The 16,803-nt window shown below is 33.3% G+C and overlaps 2 protein-coding genes and 1 pseudogene across 11 annotated transcripts in view; 2 read left to right on the top strand and 1 right to left on the bottom strand.

Annotated features, from left to right (window-relative positions):
* Positions 1 to 1,922, top strand: part of STYX (serine/threonine/tyrosine interacting protein) — a 107,302-nt gene extending 105,380 nt beyond the window's left edge. For both annotated transcript variants that reach the window (XM_036217796.1, XM_016120802.2), the window contains one exon: positions 617 to 1,922. The gene's annotated coding sequence lies outside the window, so the exon portion shown is untranslated. The remainder of the gene's footprint in view (positions 1 to 616) is intronic.
* FERMT2 (fermitin family member 2) overlaps positions 1 to 16,803 on the bottom strand; it is a 60,866-nt gene that overhangs the window by 11,049 nt on the left and 33,014 nt on the right. For 6 of the 9 annotated variants that reach the window (XM_036217790.1, XM_036217795.1, XM_036217789.1 and 3 more), the window contains exons 4-10: positions 16,065 to 16,199; positions 9,048 to 9,273; positions 8,838 to 8,940; positions 7,295 to 7,402; positions 3,933 to 4,067; positions 3,133 to 3,182; positions 1,798 to 1,922 (exon numbers count right to left, since the gene is read on the bottom strand). In XM_036217790.1, the coding sequence (XP_036073683.1) occupies positions 1,798 to 1,922; positions 3,133 to 3,182; positions 3,933 to 4,067; positions 7,295 to 7,402; positions 8,838 to 8,940; positions 9,048 to 9,273; positions 16,065 to 16,199 (882 nt within the window). Of the gene's footprint in view, positions 1 to 1,797; positions 1,923 to 3,132; positions 3,183 to 3,932; positions 4,068 to 7,294; positions 7,403 to 8,837; positions 8,941 to 9,047; positions 9,274 to 9,600; positions 9,634 to 16,064; positions 16,200 to 16,803 lie in introns of all 9 variants that reach the window. The other 3 variants (XM_036217793.1, XM_036217787.1, XM_036217791.1) reach the window with 1 other exon arrangement.
* LOC118600730 lies at positions 5,827 to 5,942 on the top strand (annotated as a pseudogene).

Raw genomic sequence — 16,803 nt, forward strand, 5'->3', positions numbered from 1 at the left:
GAAATCATTTTTGTAAAATGAGTCAAGGGGCACTTTTCTTTGGTACTTTTGTCAAAATACAAGTTTTTAGATACTTCAAAAGATATTATGTGTACATTACTTTACACATAATAATAAATGTATATGCAAAATATAATCCAAAGAAGATAGGCTGGGCTGAAAGGAATAACTCCCTGCCAAGGAAGGTGCAACCTCCATTACAATCAAGACGCTGGGAAACCAGGAAGCTGATACTGTAGCAGTAGCTCCAAAGCCCGGAAGCACCCCACTCCTTTCTCAGTTCTGTCTCTCCAACCCTATAACTGAGTTAGGAATTCAAGTCTTACATGAATGCAGATTCATGTAAGACTTGAATTCACTAGAAATGAGTCTAAAAAATGTATTTTAGTTTTCTAGCCTTTGCTAGAAGGGAAGACAAAGTAAAAAGAGTATAGAACAGTGAGGAGCCAATCTATTGCTTCCTTTACCAAGCGTGGCAGGTGCCACAGGTGTACAGACAGTCACTGACCTATTTACAATGGTTTGGCTTAGGATTTTTCAGCTTTAAGATGGTGCAAAAGCAATATGCATTCAATAGAAACCACAGTTCAAATTTGGAATTTTGATCTTTTCCCAGGTAACTGATATGCAGAATGATGCACTCTTCGTGATGCTGAGCAGCTCTCCATCTGTCACATGATCACAAGAGTAAACAACTGATGCTCTAAGTGTACCACTGCCAGCATATTTTTGGATATTGTGTTCTGAGCATGTTTAACCCATGTCCCGTTTAGAAAAGTACAGCTCACTGCCAGCATTAATTTAATTTTATATAAACACACTCTTTGAGGCTGAAGCAAATCTGATGGGTTTTCAATGTGAAAATAAAATATCAAAACTCTTCTTGGAGTTATTTCTAAACAGAACTTGCCTCTAATCCTAATATAACAGAAATGTACACATAAATCAGATTCATCGAATGAAACTTTGGCTAACAGTTGTTCGAGAATAATGTTAATATCATAAGAATGCTCTGTTTTCTAGGATTTGACATTTTCTGTGGTTGAGAATTACTACATTTGTAAATGGAAAATACTACTAAAAAACAGAAAGCTATAAATAGATGTCATTTGTTTCTGAAGACTATCGCTATCCTAGAGCAATGCAAAAATAATAAAAGTGAGCTATTATGTGGCAAACTTTGGGGGTGAAGTTAGGACTGTAACTCGGGAGTTATCTAGGGGTAACCCTGTAGCCACAACCGCTGCTAATGAGTATGCCTGGGGCAACTGGGAAATGGGTTAAGGCAGGCCAGGCTAAGCTAAGCTATTTGGTAGGTTAGGTGTATTAAATGCATTTTCAGCTTAGAAGGAAGTTTATCTGGATATAACCCCATTGTTAAGGAGTATGTATAGTAGTGCTGTATGGGCTCACGGGAAACTGTTTCTCATGGGTACAGCTATCTAAACCTGAAGTGAGCCAGGTGGTTTTAGTGAATATCACAAGCGACAGGCTCATCAACAATCTACAGGACTTAACACCTTAAAGAGAAGTCTCAGCCAGAGGCAAGCAGGATGTCCTCCAGCTGCAGAAGCAGCAAACCAACTTGGTAAGCAAATTCTCCTACCACCTAGAACCAACAGAAGAAAAGTCTACGATAAAAACAACTAAATAAAAAAAAATGTATCTAAGTATATAAAGTACATAAAGGAGTAAAGAAACTGCTGAAAAACTTATTCCCCTAGAAAGTGAAGTTTACTGAATATTAGCTAATAGCTATGCCACCATCAACACCAGTCATTTTAAGGCTTTCCTTACCTCTTAGGTTCATCTGATGAGCTGGTGTGCCACTGGATTCTTCTTTGCTCTTATAGCAAGAAATAGATGTATCTTTAAAGGTGCACCAGTATTGCTTATAACCTTTTAGAGTCAGCTTTTTTGGCCTATGTGTTGAATAGAATTAAGAGAAAACCATTTTTGAAATAACTCTTATCAATGCTTCGTTTTAGCACTAAAGTTTCACAATGTTAAAAGTTGAAGGCCAAGTTTTACATCTGCTGAATTCAGTTCCCTTTGGCCAGTGTGTTATAGTCAATGTTGCTGTTATTGGATTTGCCCATTCCTTCCCCATAAGTCTACTCAGGAAGCTCTCACGAGAGAGGCGAAAGATGGTAGTAGAGCCAACATTCTAGAATTTCTGTCCGTTGTAGCCATCTCTGTCACTAGCAAGTCACATGAGAAGGACAGGAAAAGGGGAAGTAAATGTCAATAATTAGAAAGTCTTTAGGTTCTGTGATTACCTACAGGCTCACAGGTGTCTGAAGGGCTGGCTCTGGAGTTTCTCTGAGCATGCAAGTTTACCTGGCATGACTACAGTGAAGGAAGTGCTTCTCTCTCTAAGGATGCATTTCAATGATGACTAACTTTGCTGCTCCAATGTCAAAAAGAAGACAGAGCAGCCAAGAGGGAGAGTGGATAAGGAAAAGTACAGATAGATAAAAGTATGTAAGTGGAACAGAAGTGGGGGTAGGCAGCAGCATCAGAAATCATGCACTTTTTTCAGTAATGTTACGTATGCTGAGCTGTCATATATTTAGTAACAGTAAATGGTTTATTCCACAATGGCTTTCTATCTTAGGTTCCACATCACCAACTTTCTTCTTTCCTCTCTGTGCCTTAACCCTGAGTTCTCCTGATTCTAGGGAATATGACTAGACTTTAAAAGTCTAGATAAGATACACTGGAACCTTAATTATAAAATGTCCCATAAACAAACAGAATTCAAGAGGATCTGGGGCTCCGAACAAAGAAATGTCCACTGGCAGTTAACAGTGCTGTGCTGTCACCCAGACGGGGAGGCATTCTGCTGATCAGCCACTGCACTTCAGAGTCTACATGATGCAAACTAGGTTACAGTATATTTTTTTGGCCTTAAGAAAAAGGTTTACCAGATAAAAATGAGTATTGTGATTTTTTTAATTTGGTAAAAATGGTTATTTCCCTTTATTATAATTTAGCATTCATCTAATTGGTAAATGCTTTCACAGATGCATTTACCACATTATAGTAAATTTCAATAACGTGAACATGAGACTATAAAACTGACATTTATTCTTCATTAGTATTTGGATTTCCTCCACTTTGTATACTTACTTGAAAACTTTAATATAGTCAGCAAGTTCAGGAATGGAAGTGATGTCACCCTAGAGAAAGAATTTAATCATTTTTTTTCTTTTTCTTGAAATGTGAAATGCCAATATTTGGTATCTGACATCGAGAACCAGCTTATTTAACAAACAATATTACACAGAATACAGATTATAAAGATTTTAGTATATGTGCTGCTGAAACAAGCACTGGATTATAAATATTTTAAAAGTACAATCGTATTATATGATCATATACAAAAAGGCATTTTCAAATGTCATTTAAAAAGCTAACAGAATTTTATCAAAATGGGAATTTATACAACCCACAAGAGTATATTGATTCTAATATGGCTAAAATGCTTTATACCTTCATATGGAAATTTTGTAAATCATAACCCCAAGATAAGTATTTGTTCTGTAATAGTTAACTAAGTCCTAAACTCTAAAACCATAAAACTAAACTTAGCATTTGAAATTTTTCTTGAGATCTGCTTCTCTCTTCTTTTTGTAGATTTTCAAATTTGGAGAGCACTAAATGGATTTTACTGTCACTCGAGATGAACTTTTCCTCTGGAGAAATAGTCTCCCACTACTTGTAAGAGAATGTGCAAAGTAGCAGAAGATTTATCTTTATCGTGTTGAAAGCAATTGAGACTAGAACAATATTAATTTTAAAAGTTTCTGAGAAATCATGTCAGAATTTTCTAAAGCATTAAGTTCCCCCGAATACTTTATGAAAGCCTAAATCCACAAAAAGATAAGCATCAATTCAAAGTAAATTAGTAGTAAAAAGATTCATCCTACCAAAACTGTTGATGTTTTACCCCCTTCCAAAGTAATCTCCAGATCCGAAAGCGCAGCATCAACTTCATCAACTTCTTTGTCACTGTTGTTCAAATGATTCTCTGATGTCATGATTGACAGCTTGTTGATATGATACTGAAATCAGAAGTATTTTATTTAAATGATTGTTCTAACTGTAAAACTTTAAAATGAGATTCTTATCTACCTTCTATACTGAATGCTTTTCATCACCTAATTTGAAAAGATAAATGTGTCCAGGAACTAGAATGATAGGAAATAAAAGGGTGTGACATCTGAAATCAATGTCCTAAATCTGCTAATTATCCAAAAGTAGTAGGATCTTTGTGCATATACAAATGAAGTCATCGTTTGGAGGGCCTGAGGAATTAATTAACATGTCCTCCACATATGCAGAGAATTTTTACCCTTTTTTTTTTTCTCCTGCACCGTTTTCTGTCTGTCTAGAACAGAGCCTGGAACCAACAGATACTGAATGAAGAGAATATGCATAGGTCATTTGTATAAACGGATTATCATGGATTACCTTTTAATTCTACTATTACCCAGAAAGGGAAATTTATCACTATCATGTTGAAAGTGAAAGCTGCACTTTCCCCTCATCCTCAATTCAATGCTGAAAACATGATCAGAGGGAGATGGTATTTATATTCTTGGTTACACAAGAATAATAAGACTGTTTACATGTGAATGCACACACGATACTATCATACACACAATACTATCACACACATGCATATGAAGAGTGAAAACTCCTATATGTAAACAGAAAAATTTGGGAGTACAGAATTAACTAGTTATGATTTTAAATATTTAGGTAAATAACGTGTAACAAATATTAATGATCTATTAGATTTTGATGCTAAAATGTGGATAGATTTTATACAAAGGTAAGCAGAATTGTGAAATCACGTAATCAGTTACTTTTCAAAGTGCTAAAGCAGCAGAGGAGCACTCCATATTTCTGAAGCATTTATTCAATGAATACAATCTATTCATGGGAACATTTAATAAACTAATCTGAGGCTAATTATCAATGTTCCTCTGTATTTTAAGATTTAGTGAATTAATAATGAACAGTCTGTGGCTATTCCTTCAGTTGTGCTGAAACAGGACCCTTAGAGTGTGCAGAAACTCCCATGTTCACAAACCATGGAGAAAGTAGGCTGAGGCTCTCAGGCACTTATCTCAAATGTCAGAGTATATTACGAATCACGTGGAGAGATTCTTACAGTTTATTCCCAGAGATTCTGATTCAGCAAATCTGGGGTTCAGCCTTGAACCTGCATTTTTACTAAGTATCTTAGGTGATTCTGATGCAAAAGGTCTTCATGAGTTAACTACTTTAAATAAAAACAATATTACTAACTTACCTAATTTTTTATCCACCTTATTTTGAATTATTTTGTTTCTTTTTACTACTGTAGATTCCTTTTACACAAGGAACCAGAAGGCCCAAGGAGAGAACAGTTTAAAGTGCAGGCTGTGTATGAAATAAAAAGAACAATAGGCATCTCCTTGCTATACTTTCAAAGTTTCCCCTTCTGTACTAGCTGGTTATCAGGGCCTTCAGGTCAGTCTCTGAGAGGCTTCTAACAATTCAGGGGACGTGTAGTCCAAAGTGCACTCATTAAATCTAGATTCTAAAAAGGTCCAGGATAGCGGGACATTCAGTTTCTACAAATTAAAATTCATGGCTTATGAGGTGTTTTTTACTAAAATGAAATGGAATGTCTACTGTATATTAGGAGAGGGAAAGCTTCAGAATAATCCCATTTCTGTGAAAATCAGACTATGTATACTCATTCAACTTTTTGAGCACCTAGTATATGTCAAACACTGTAAGTATATGCTGGTTTATAAAAGATTCAATATTTTCTATGGCCATGCCACCCTGAACAAGCCCAATCCTGTCTGATCTTGGAAGCTAAGCAGAGGGGCCTGTTAGTACTTGGATGGGAGACCACCTAGGAAGACCAGGTGCTGTAGGCATAAAAACAGAAAATAACAGCTTGTAAGCTGACAAGGTCTTTGCAACCTGTGAGGTAAACCAAGGGTTGCCTTGCCTAAAAAAAAAAAAAATGATAATAAAAATTAAAAAGTTATTTTTATGAGATAAAAAGAAATACCATGCAATAAAAATCTGTATTTTTCTCATACATATTTTGCATGCATTATTATTTTATTATTGACAAAACCTTTACTAGAAAATTATAAGCCTATATTCTAAATGAGAAGGATGTAGATAAAACATCATAACCAAGTGAGGGACTTTCAAGAAAACTGCTCCAGAATTTAATTCAAGTAATTTTTTCAACAGTCTGAATCATATCCAGAAACACAACAGAAGATTCTTAGCCAGTTGTTTCAGCAAATCTCTAGAAAATGACTAAACTAATCCATCTGTCATTAAAGATTTTCCCTTTCTGAGCTTCATTTCAATTCCCTTTCATCATGTAAACTAAGAGAAATTAGCCATTCTTCTCCGAAGAACAACTTTTTGAGTCAACTGGAAGACACTTCTGGATATATGGAAGCATTCAGAAGATTGACAGCATTTTAATTTTTGTTCTAAGGGTGGGGGGGGGGATCATTTTTATAGTGAAAACTTATCGTAACAGAATACAACTTTGCATCCTGTATTTAATTTTCAGGACTTTAGATGAAACCAGAATTCCACCATAATCTGAGAACACTCACCACGAAGCCTCACTTGGGTAATCTGAAATTTAAGTGGTCACTCAGACCTCAGTGCCTCTAAGAATGCTGATTTGTGGACGCCACCCTAAAGTTTTTACCAAAGAGGGTAACAGCAATTCAGTGGATAATTTTTTAAATAAGTCCTACTGTAATTATAATGCAGGTGGTGTGCAAGAACTACATTTGGAAAAACACTGGTTTAATATAAGGAAAACATTAGCTACCTACTTCTTAAGGATTATCATTCTAAAAACTTGTATTTGTTTACTTTCACTAGCATCTTAAAATTTTATCTTCTTTAAAGGTATTCCTGCCAAAGCCCACTTTAAAATTTATCATCCTCAACTCTTTATGAAATTATGCAAGTAAGCTTCATTTCAGAAACCTGATTTTTAATATAGTTTCTATTTCCAAAGGAAAATTGGATAGTTTTAATCTAATATATGTCTGAAGGGTGGGAGGATAATTTTCTCCTACAGGATACAGAAAAGAAACTATAAGCATACCACTAAACTCTTGGATAAGACAAAAATTTAAACAAAATTCACATATTTTGCCTTCCTAAGTGTCTATTCACTTTCTACGTAACAAATAATCCCCTATCCTTTTCCCTCCAAAAGTCCCGTTTACCAACACTCCATTACCTGCAAGGCTGCAAACATCATCATTTCTTCTTCTGTGCATTCAATCTCTTCTAGGAGAATAGCCCATTTGGCCTGCTCATAAAGCTGATTGATTCTGATTGCATCATACTGCAGGAAGAGAGATATAGTTCTTTTGTAATATATCCCTTTTCACATTAAAAAGTTTGAAAACTCTGAATACCTACTTTTAAAGCTTGACAAGAAAAATTTAATACAAATTTTTTTTCTAGGATTTTATTAACTATCAAATACACAACAATGAAAAAGATACCTATGGGGTTGATATACATCTAGTTTTCCATTAAAAATTACATTGAAATATGCCAAAAGATTATTATTATTAGAAATAGATTGTTTTTCCAGAAAAATACCAATAGATATTATAGTCTTTAACAAAAATAATCTTACTTGAAGACATTAAAGTAAGGTAGAACTGACTGTTCTTCAATATTGTTACTGCAATTTGCCACACTAAAATGTCATAATCAGAGAGTAAATTAATAGATCAGGGAACATCTATCTTATTCACTGTGGAAAAGTATGCCCAAAGTGGCAGGTCCTTAGAAACAGTAATTATTTTAAGAATCCAAAATACAGGGTACATATATATGCTTGCAGAAAAGATTTACTTATGTTATTAAAATATCTAGTTAATAAAAATCAGTAGTGTCTTAATACCATCTTATGTTAAAATATATAACCCCCTTTCCTACAAATGTACTTATTCCCAGCAAATACACTTATGTTCCCAAAGCAGCTTTGGTTTTGCTACAATTAGATATGGCCTGAAACGGGATTAACATTTTTAAGTTCCATTATATACATTTTACTGTTGTATCAAGAATTACTTGAGTGCTTAATAAAACTGATAACTATGTACATTAAAATCTAGACATGAAAAGGATGAGAAAGTAGTCAAGAGGTTCCCTCCCCTCTGCTCCAGCCAAGGATCAAAGGGAAGCAAAATATCTGTGCCATGTGGTTTCTGGGGGGAAAATACTCCTGATTTTTATAGTATATTTAACTCATCAGAAAAACAAAAGTACTTCAGTAGCAATATGATGTAAAACATTTTACAGTAAAAAACATATGACAATGTTTGGCTATAAGACAGGGAGACATGTAGACTTAAAAAATGTTTTAAGCTACATCATTTGGTATATAATTAGAAATCAAAGTAATTGAAAAGGTAATCTTTTGGAAAATTTTTTACTTAAAATACAGTTTAAGAGCAGTATGTAAAAAAACCCCAAAACTAACTTTACCAATTCTGTGCCTTTGACCAAACTAGTGTCTTTAAAATACAAATCAAGCAAAAATTCAATTATCTTAAAAAAGGGAAAAGGTTTAGTTATGCTTTCAATCTACTGAAATAATGGATTTATTTGAAATATAGATGCCTTTCTCTAATACTTTGGGTTTTTATAATTATATGAGACTTGCTATTTACAAATAATTCCTTACCCCATCAACTTCCAGAAAACAAACATTCAAATGAACAAAATAAAAATTAAAAAAAGAAATTCCTCTAAACCCTCGGTACCTTTGGATTCAAATCAAAAAAGCTGTAATACTTGAATCGGAGCAGCAAGGCCTCATTTTCCTTCACATCTTGTTCCATGAGAGATCTTGAGGAATCAAGCCATCTGGGCAAATTAACAAGTACGGTAGGATAAAGCAAGACAGAATTTGTAAAACACTTCTACCTCTATTTAGATAAAGTCTTCAATTGTATTTCTATTTTAAAACTCACCCTTGATTAATTTTTGCTTTGTCAAGAAGAGCTTGAGGCTTGAACATTTTCGCCAAGATTTCTGGTGATGTGATGGGCTGACTGACAGCAAGTATACCAGGGTTGCCTTCTGACAAAGCACTGTCACCAAACCAAGCAGAGGTTGGTGACAAGGGGCTTCCATCATGAGCATCGTAAGTGGGGGTCATTGTTTTACTATAAAGTCCTGGGCTTGAATATATACTCCCTAATAAATAACATGAAAAATAAGTAGTAAATAAGAAGTACAGAATCTTACTTTTCAATAACACATGCTATAATGATATAAAGCACATTGTGAAACACAAAGCTTCATTCTGGAAGAAAGCTTAGTACCTTATTTTACCTGTCTTAAAAACATGTGAAATTAATTTTAGCACTTTACTTGTAGAACATTAGAACATATAATAAGGCCAAAAGAATATAATTAAGTTTTGGTAATTCTGGGGGGAAAAATTCAGTTCAAGAGAATTAGAAGTTAAAGATATAGCTAAAGCAGACCAAAGCCTTTGTTTTTGACTGTGGCAAGGCTCACCTTTCAGAGGGCCAATGTAAAGAACATCAGTGCCTATAGGAAAGGAAAGAAAGGAATTCAGAAGATAAAGGAAAGGCAACAACAGAAGACAGAAACAAAAGGATGAAAATGAAAAGGAAATGGGAAAAAGAAAAAATAAGAGTTTTCCTACTTGTGAATCATAAAGTATACATTTCAATTAGATTTAAGAGTAAAAAATCTTGGAAGCTATAACCTAAGTAAAATAAGTTGTCTGTCCAATTCAAACAAATGAATTTGCACTCTAGTCAATTGTCTAGTAATAAACATGTCCTCATTTATCACCCTTTGAAATCCATACCATTTTAAGACAGCTCGATATAAGTGAATACATTGACAGAAATTAAGAGAACAATGTTACATTAATGCTTTCTCAGTGAATAGCTGAACTGGTTCCAAAAGATTTACAAATAATGTATTAAAACAAAGGGGTAGATAAAATTTTCTCTGAGAAGAGGCTAACAAAGGTATATTTTATAATTAAATCCCTGAAGGCAGGGATATTGTCTTTATCTTGATTCCCTGGTATTAAAGAGCTAAGCATATAGTAGAGGCTACATAAATAAAAATTTGTTGACTTAGTCAACTGATGATATATCCTGTCATTTACACTACAAAAACTAAGATTACATTAAGAATTTTTTTTAAAGTTCACAGTGACATAAAATAAAAGCACCTGTCCTCCAAAGTCCTAACTATTAATTATATTTTGTCCTTTAATCATCATTTTTAAAAAGAAAATGTGTAAATGGGTATTACATTATTAATGGATGATGGAAAGAGAATGGCTGTTTCCCTTACCTGATTTAGGAATGTGCTTAGGAATCTCTATACTTTGCTCTCTAACTCCCCCCAACCCCACCCCAACAACAGAAACAAATACCTATGAAAAAGCTGTGGTACTACTCTAGAGATTTCTGTAGTTGTCATGACCTAGTCTAGGAACAACGCACACACACACAATCTTGCTAGCACATGTTCTTCCAATGTTAGTACTAAAGCAACTTGTAGAATCTGAACATTGTTAAATTTAAGCGCCAAGGAAAGCTGTGAACTCTTCTTTCATAGGCCTTTAAAGAACATTGGTATCTTCAAAAGCTAGAAAGAACCTTAAACTACAAGGGCATTTTCTGAAAGAGTTACTTGGGCATCCCATGCTTATTAAAAGGGCTGAAAACATTATTCCAGCTTAGTTAGGCAAAGGATAATTCTGCTACAGAGATTATACATGTAAATAAGGTGTGGAAAAATATTACCTTCTAGGCACGATCTTCTCATTCATTTCAAAGAGCTATTAAATAAATCTTTTACTAAAATGTTAAAGTACTGGAAATTTGTTCCTAGAATGATGAACTATAATTACTATTCATTACTGAGTAAAGTTAGAGTTGACATTTTCTTTACCCAGTTTCTAAAACAAAATATATTCCCCTAAATCACACATTTAATAAAATCAGCTACCCACTCAAATCTCTTCCCTCCCAATTTTCTACTTTGTATATTCTACACTCATATTTGATCATTTCACTGTTCCTATTTGTTCTTATTTTGTTGGGCACTCTGTGGTAATAACTCATTTACTGTTCCCAACAACCTTATTATTCTCATTTCAGAGGAGCAAACTAAGGCACAAACAGGTTAAATAATTTGTCCAATGTCAAGAGCTATAATCAGCCAGTTGGATTACAGCCAAACAGTGTCTCACTGTGTAGTGGAATTTATTTAAGCCATTTCCAACTGGTGTGCATTTATTTGTTTAGTGTTTTGTTATTGATGTCGCCACTGCTATTGCAAAATATGCTTCCAATAAACATTTTTGTACTTATTTCCTAATTCTAGTAACAATACTGGGTCAGAGGGTAGGTGCATTTTAAATTCCTTTTAAGTCTCGGTTAAGTGACATTCCCAATTAACTTATATTCCTAACTGCCTAATTTAAAACATTTTAACACAGTAGAATCTACCACACATTACAAATTATATTCTTATGTATATCTTTAAAGAGTATTAAAGTTATTTTAATATATTTTAGAAAATTTTCCATCAAAATATCTCATACCAAATTGCAGGCAAAAGTATAAATGTTGACAATTACAGATGAATTAAAATAGCAATGAGATAATTATAAAAAATACTAAAGTGAAATAGAAGAATTTTTATATTTATAAAGAGTTTATTAAGAGTAAAAACTCAGAACTATAAATTTGACTACATAAAAATGTACATCTTAGTACAGTAAAAAAGACCACAGACAAAATTAAAAACCAAATGCCAGTACAGGGAACATATATAACATACCAAATGATTAATATCACTAAAAATAAAAAAATATATCAACAAATGGACAAAGTCCATAATTTGAAAATTAACAGAATAGGAACAGCCAGTAAATATGTGAAATATTATTTACACTGGTGTTTATCAGGGAAATAGAATATAAAGTAATTCCAAGTACTACTTATTGGTCATACTGGCAAAAATTTGTAAAGAATTGCAATATCTAATATTGGCAGAATGTAGAAAAAGGGGAATTTTCATATATTGATGGGACTGTAAAACCATCACTTTTACATTCTTTTTGTTTTTGGAGTTTATGTGAACTTTTAGGAAATTTTTTGGAGTATATTTGATAGAAAAATTCGATACCACATCAGTATAAAATGTTAGTTTCTCTAATATGGAAAACTGAAGCCATTTATATAAAGAATTAGGGTGACCACTCCACTCTGACAACAGAAAGATCATGAAAACATTCTGTTCAATGAAAAATCTCAAACTGCAGAAAATACAATATACAAGGCTCTCACCTTGTTAAAAAACAAAACCAGACGTGCAAATATATTTAAACACATTGAAAAGGTACTGGCAAGTTGTACTCCAATTGTTTACAACATAATTATATACAGCAATCAAGAAATGGCTGTTTCTTGAGAGGGAGTAGCAAGGGAATAAATTGAAGTGGAACTCCTATCTTCAGTTTAGTGAATTTTCCATACTCTTTGAATTTTTTATTAGACTATTAAACTATGACTTTTGAAACTAAAAAACAATACAAGGTCCATTAGTAAGCTTCACTGAGTGAAAAAATGCAAATTACAAATGCATGTCTCACTTTCATTAAAAACAAAATGAACACATAATTCTATAATATCTAAATTTTTACTATGTTCATGCATTACTCTTATAATTAAAGGATAGTTTTTAAAAAATGTTTTGATGTTTAAAAAGGCAAATTCCAGTTAGGAAAAATGGCATCCTAAAAAAGTGATTTGCCTGACAGTGCCAAGCAAGTGAGTATTGATTACTTCCTGTAAGTATTATTTTAAGACTCAGAGTTCTTTGTCTAGCTGCCTTTAGAATTTTTTAGAGACATTGCTGATGAGATAATTTTATATTTCTATTTATATATTACATCCTGAAATTAGTGATTTGTACATCAGTACTATACTGTAAAACTGATTCTTATTTGGAAAAAATTGTTTTCCCCAGACCTGGGATCAGGCTAATTCAGTGGGTTCCCTCCATAGGTAATTGGAATAGCTATTTCAGTAGTTACAGTTAGGAAGTGGCAAAGCACTCAAGAGCTTGCCATCTGAGCACAGCCATTAAGTCAGGTATTTGAGAACTCAAGAGAATTTTATCATAATGATATGTAAGATTTTGACTACGTCTGAGAATCATTAATCCACTCACGATCCTTTACCTCTTAAAACATTACTTTAAAAAAAATTAGCTTTGTTGAGTTCTAATTTACATTATTAATATTTTATCAAATATTCCTATTAGACTACAAAATATTTACTTTAAATACTGTAAATAGAGGAATGTTACATGATGGTTAGAAACATGAGCATGGGGGCCAAAGAGACCTGGATTTGAATTCTAGCTGTCCCTTACTAGCTTTGTGACCTTGGGCCGATTACTTAAGCCCTGTAGGCTTCTTTCCTTGTAAGTAAAATATGTACAATACCACCAAAACTGCAGGGATTTTGTTAGGCTCAAATGAAAAATAAGGTATTAAATAATAGTTATCAATTAATGAATGCATGTATTTATTGATCATGAACACATTGAGATGCTCACAATTCAAGAAGCATGTGGGAACTAAAGGAAGCAGTCTGTTTACTCCTCAATGAAATGAAGATTATATCTAACCCTCAACACATCTGCAGTAGAAGCACTGAACAAAGTGTCTGATGTTCCCCAAGATGTCATGTATTGAGATATACGGATCTGTTGCTATTATGGACACAACATGCAACTGATCATATTTTTTAGTATTTGGTCCAATAATTGACTAAAGTGCTAATAAATCACAAAAGCAGGCAAACCAATTTAAAAAAAAAATTAATTACATATTACTTTTTAGGTGCATACGGCACTTAGTGGACTTTTTCTTTATAGATCACCAGTCTTCTATACATCACTACATTTGTGTGCTTTCTTAGTATTTAATACCAACTTTTTGGAACTCCTCAAATGTTTTTCATTGTGTTTTTAACTAAACTCCTTGGGTTCAGACAATTAAAACCTATTTTTAATTCCCTCTCACAAAACACAGTCATAGTATATGATTCCATTCATATGAGGTTCAAGAACAGGCAATAGTAACTGGGTAGTTGCAGAGACAAAAAGTAGTTATTTTGTGGGATATTGCCTGGGAAAGGCATGTGGTAGGCTTTCTGGGATGCTGGTATCATGCTATGCACTGTATCATGTTCTGGGTGATTACAAGGTGTATACATCTGCAAACATTCATCTGCAGTTTAAAATTTTTCATTTTACTGTATGTAACCATAAAAAAAGAAAAAAGAAACCTAAAGTTACAGTCCAAAAGTTTTATGGCTTTTCCTCATCGAAATTCATCATCTTTTGTCTTCAAACTGCCTTCTTCCTTTATAGCACTGTACAAAATCCCTCATTTGCATTTCTAAAACCAATCCTGCTTCATTTCAACCATCCCAAAATATACTTTTCTAAGTAGTCCTATGTTGTAAGAATTAAATGAGTTTCCATTTAAAAAAATAAATGAAAGCAAGGACTGTGCCTTCCTGATGCCTTCATCAATATAAATCGTCATGTCTAAATCAAATTTGAAAATGAACCTTACTCTACTGATGGACACACAATTCTTTTATTCTCTTTTACCTCCTCAATATGCAGGCTTCTACTACTACTTGCAACTCTTTCCCCTTATTCCCTCTAACAAATTTACTGACTAGGAAGGAATTGGTATTCTTTCTAAAATAATGATGTGTTCATTTTGTTAACATATTCAGAAACAAATGACTCCACAGTGCACTAGTCTAAATTCCTCTGCCCGACATTTAATACATTCCAGTGTGATCCTGAAGTTCCTTGAGGTCTCTCCCCTATATTTGGCTCACAGGTTTGTTCATGTCTTCTGCTTTTCTTTTGCCAGCATGTTCTTTGTCAAAATCGTGTTTTTCTGCTTGGATTGATTTTTGTTCCCATCAAAATCCTAGCCACTGGAATTTAAAAGCTTAATTCACAAACTTACTTCCCCAACCCATAAATTGAATATACCCTATCTGGAATTGTTTTGTCTTCCGAATCCCTATAACATTATTTCCTATGACATTCATTTAGCATTTATATATTACCTCCTTAAATATAACTCTTTTTTCAATTAGCCTGAAAACTATTTAAGAGTAAGGGTCATCTTTTTTTCTGGGTATCTCTCAAATGCAATTAGTATATTAGTAACATAAAAGTTACAAAGTATGTGACCTTAGATGTTCCTAACCTTACTGTGCCACAATGTCTTCATCCTTAAAACATGAGTAATAACAATCCATTTCAAGGGTTGTAGTGAGAATTAAATGAGTTTCCAAGGTTAAAGTGTGCGAAATAGTTCTGAGCACACAGTAAACAAGATATGAAGTATTTGCTTTCATTATCATCATCCCAGAATTTAAAAGACCAGGAATGAACTAAATTAGAAGGATACCTAATTCATGTTGGGGATGTAATGGAAGGAAATTTGAAAGAGCTTCTTAAAGGAGTAAGTCATTAAAAGAAAAAGGTAGAGAGGCAAAGGGACTGGCATATGCAAAGCAGAGAGCAGGTTTTAAGTAATCTGACAATAGTAAAATGTCTCAACTAAGTGGTGTTTTTCAAAGAATACCAAAATAAGAAACTAAATACTAAAAAAAAGTCTAGTATCTGCAAAGCAAAGAAGTGAGCTCAGTTAAGACACTGTCCCTTTCTGACTCTTCCTGAGCAAAGAACCAGTCATCTTCTTTACCGATGCAACAGTTAACAGCAGACATGCTGATGTGCACATGACACACTTTGATGGTGATTTCGTGGAGGTTTTTTTTAAACTTGATTACTCCTGACCTATGTAATCCATTTATTCACTATCAAAAAGAGACAGGCATACAGTCCATGTTCTCACATTGAGCCCTGAGTCAGAGACTCACCTGATCCAGGAGTAATAAGAGGGCCCTCTAATTCAAGTGCCTCATCTTCAGACTGGTCGTCTAGCTTTTTCTTTTTTTTCTTTGTTGGATCTCTCGGCTTTTTCAAGAGGGAAAGTTCTTCAGGGTGTCTGATATCTATTAAGATAAAAAAAATATTACTAGAATAACAGAAAATTTAAACACTTTACACTTGGTAAATCCATCTGTTAATTCATTGCAAACTAAGCATTTGTAATTTCCTTCTGTGTCTGTGTTTGTTGCATCAGATATTAAGGCCATGCAAAAGACAAATATAATACTTTATTTAATGAAGTACTCTTAATTGAGAACTATATAATAAATGTAGTGATAGCAAAGTGGAAAGATAATGATCTAGCGTACAAAGAGAAAATTATTAGAATTCTTAGTTATATGTATTTTTTAATCTAAAGATATATATTTTAATATCTTTTATCTAAAGGAAATTACACTTTATATTATATGGTAGCCCTCATTTATTCTGCATGTAAAGTGAATGTAATGGAAATACTTTCATATTACCAGATCTCAAAATTATAATTGATACAAACTTTTCTGCCTTGTATCAAATGGCTACAACTTCCTGTATTTATACTATTTTCATGTGAAGAATGTGATAAGAGGCAAAGTAATTCAATGAAAGTAATAATGAATTAAAGACAACTCAAACAGGTACATATTATATTATATATTATATATTATATATAATACATACCATGTC

The sequence above is a fragment of the Rousettus aegyptiacus genome, unplaced genomic scaffold, assembly GCF_014176215.1.
Source record: "Rousettus aegyptiacus isolate mRouAeg1 unplaced genomic scaffold, mRouAeg1.p scaffold_m13_p_3, whole genome shotgun sequence".
In the NCBI taxonomy this organism is placed as follows: Eukaryota; Metazoa; Chordata; class Mammalia; order Chiroptera; family Pteropodidae; genus Rousettus; species Rousettus aegyptiacus.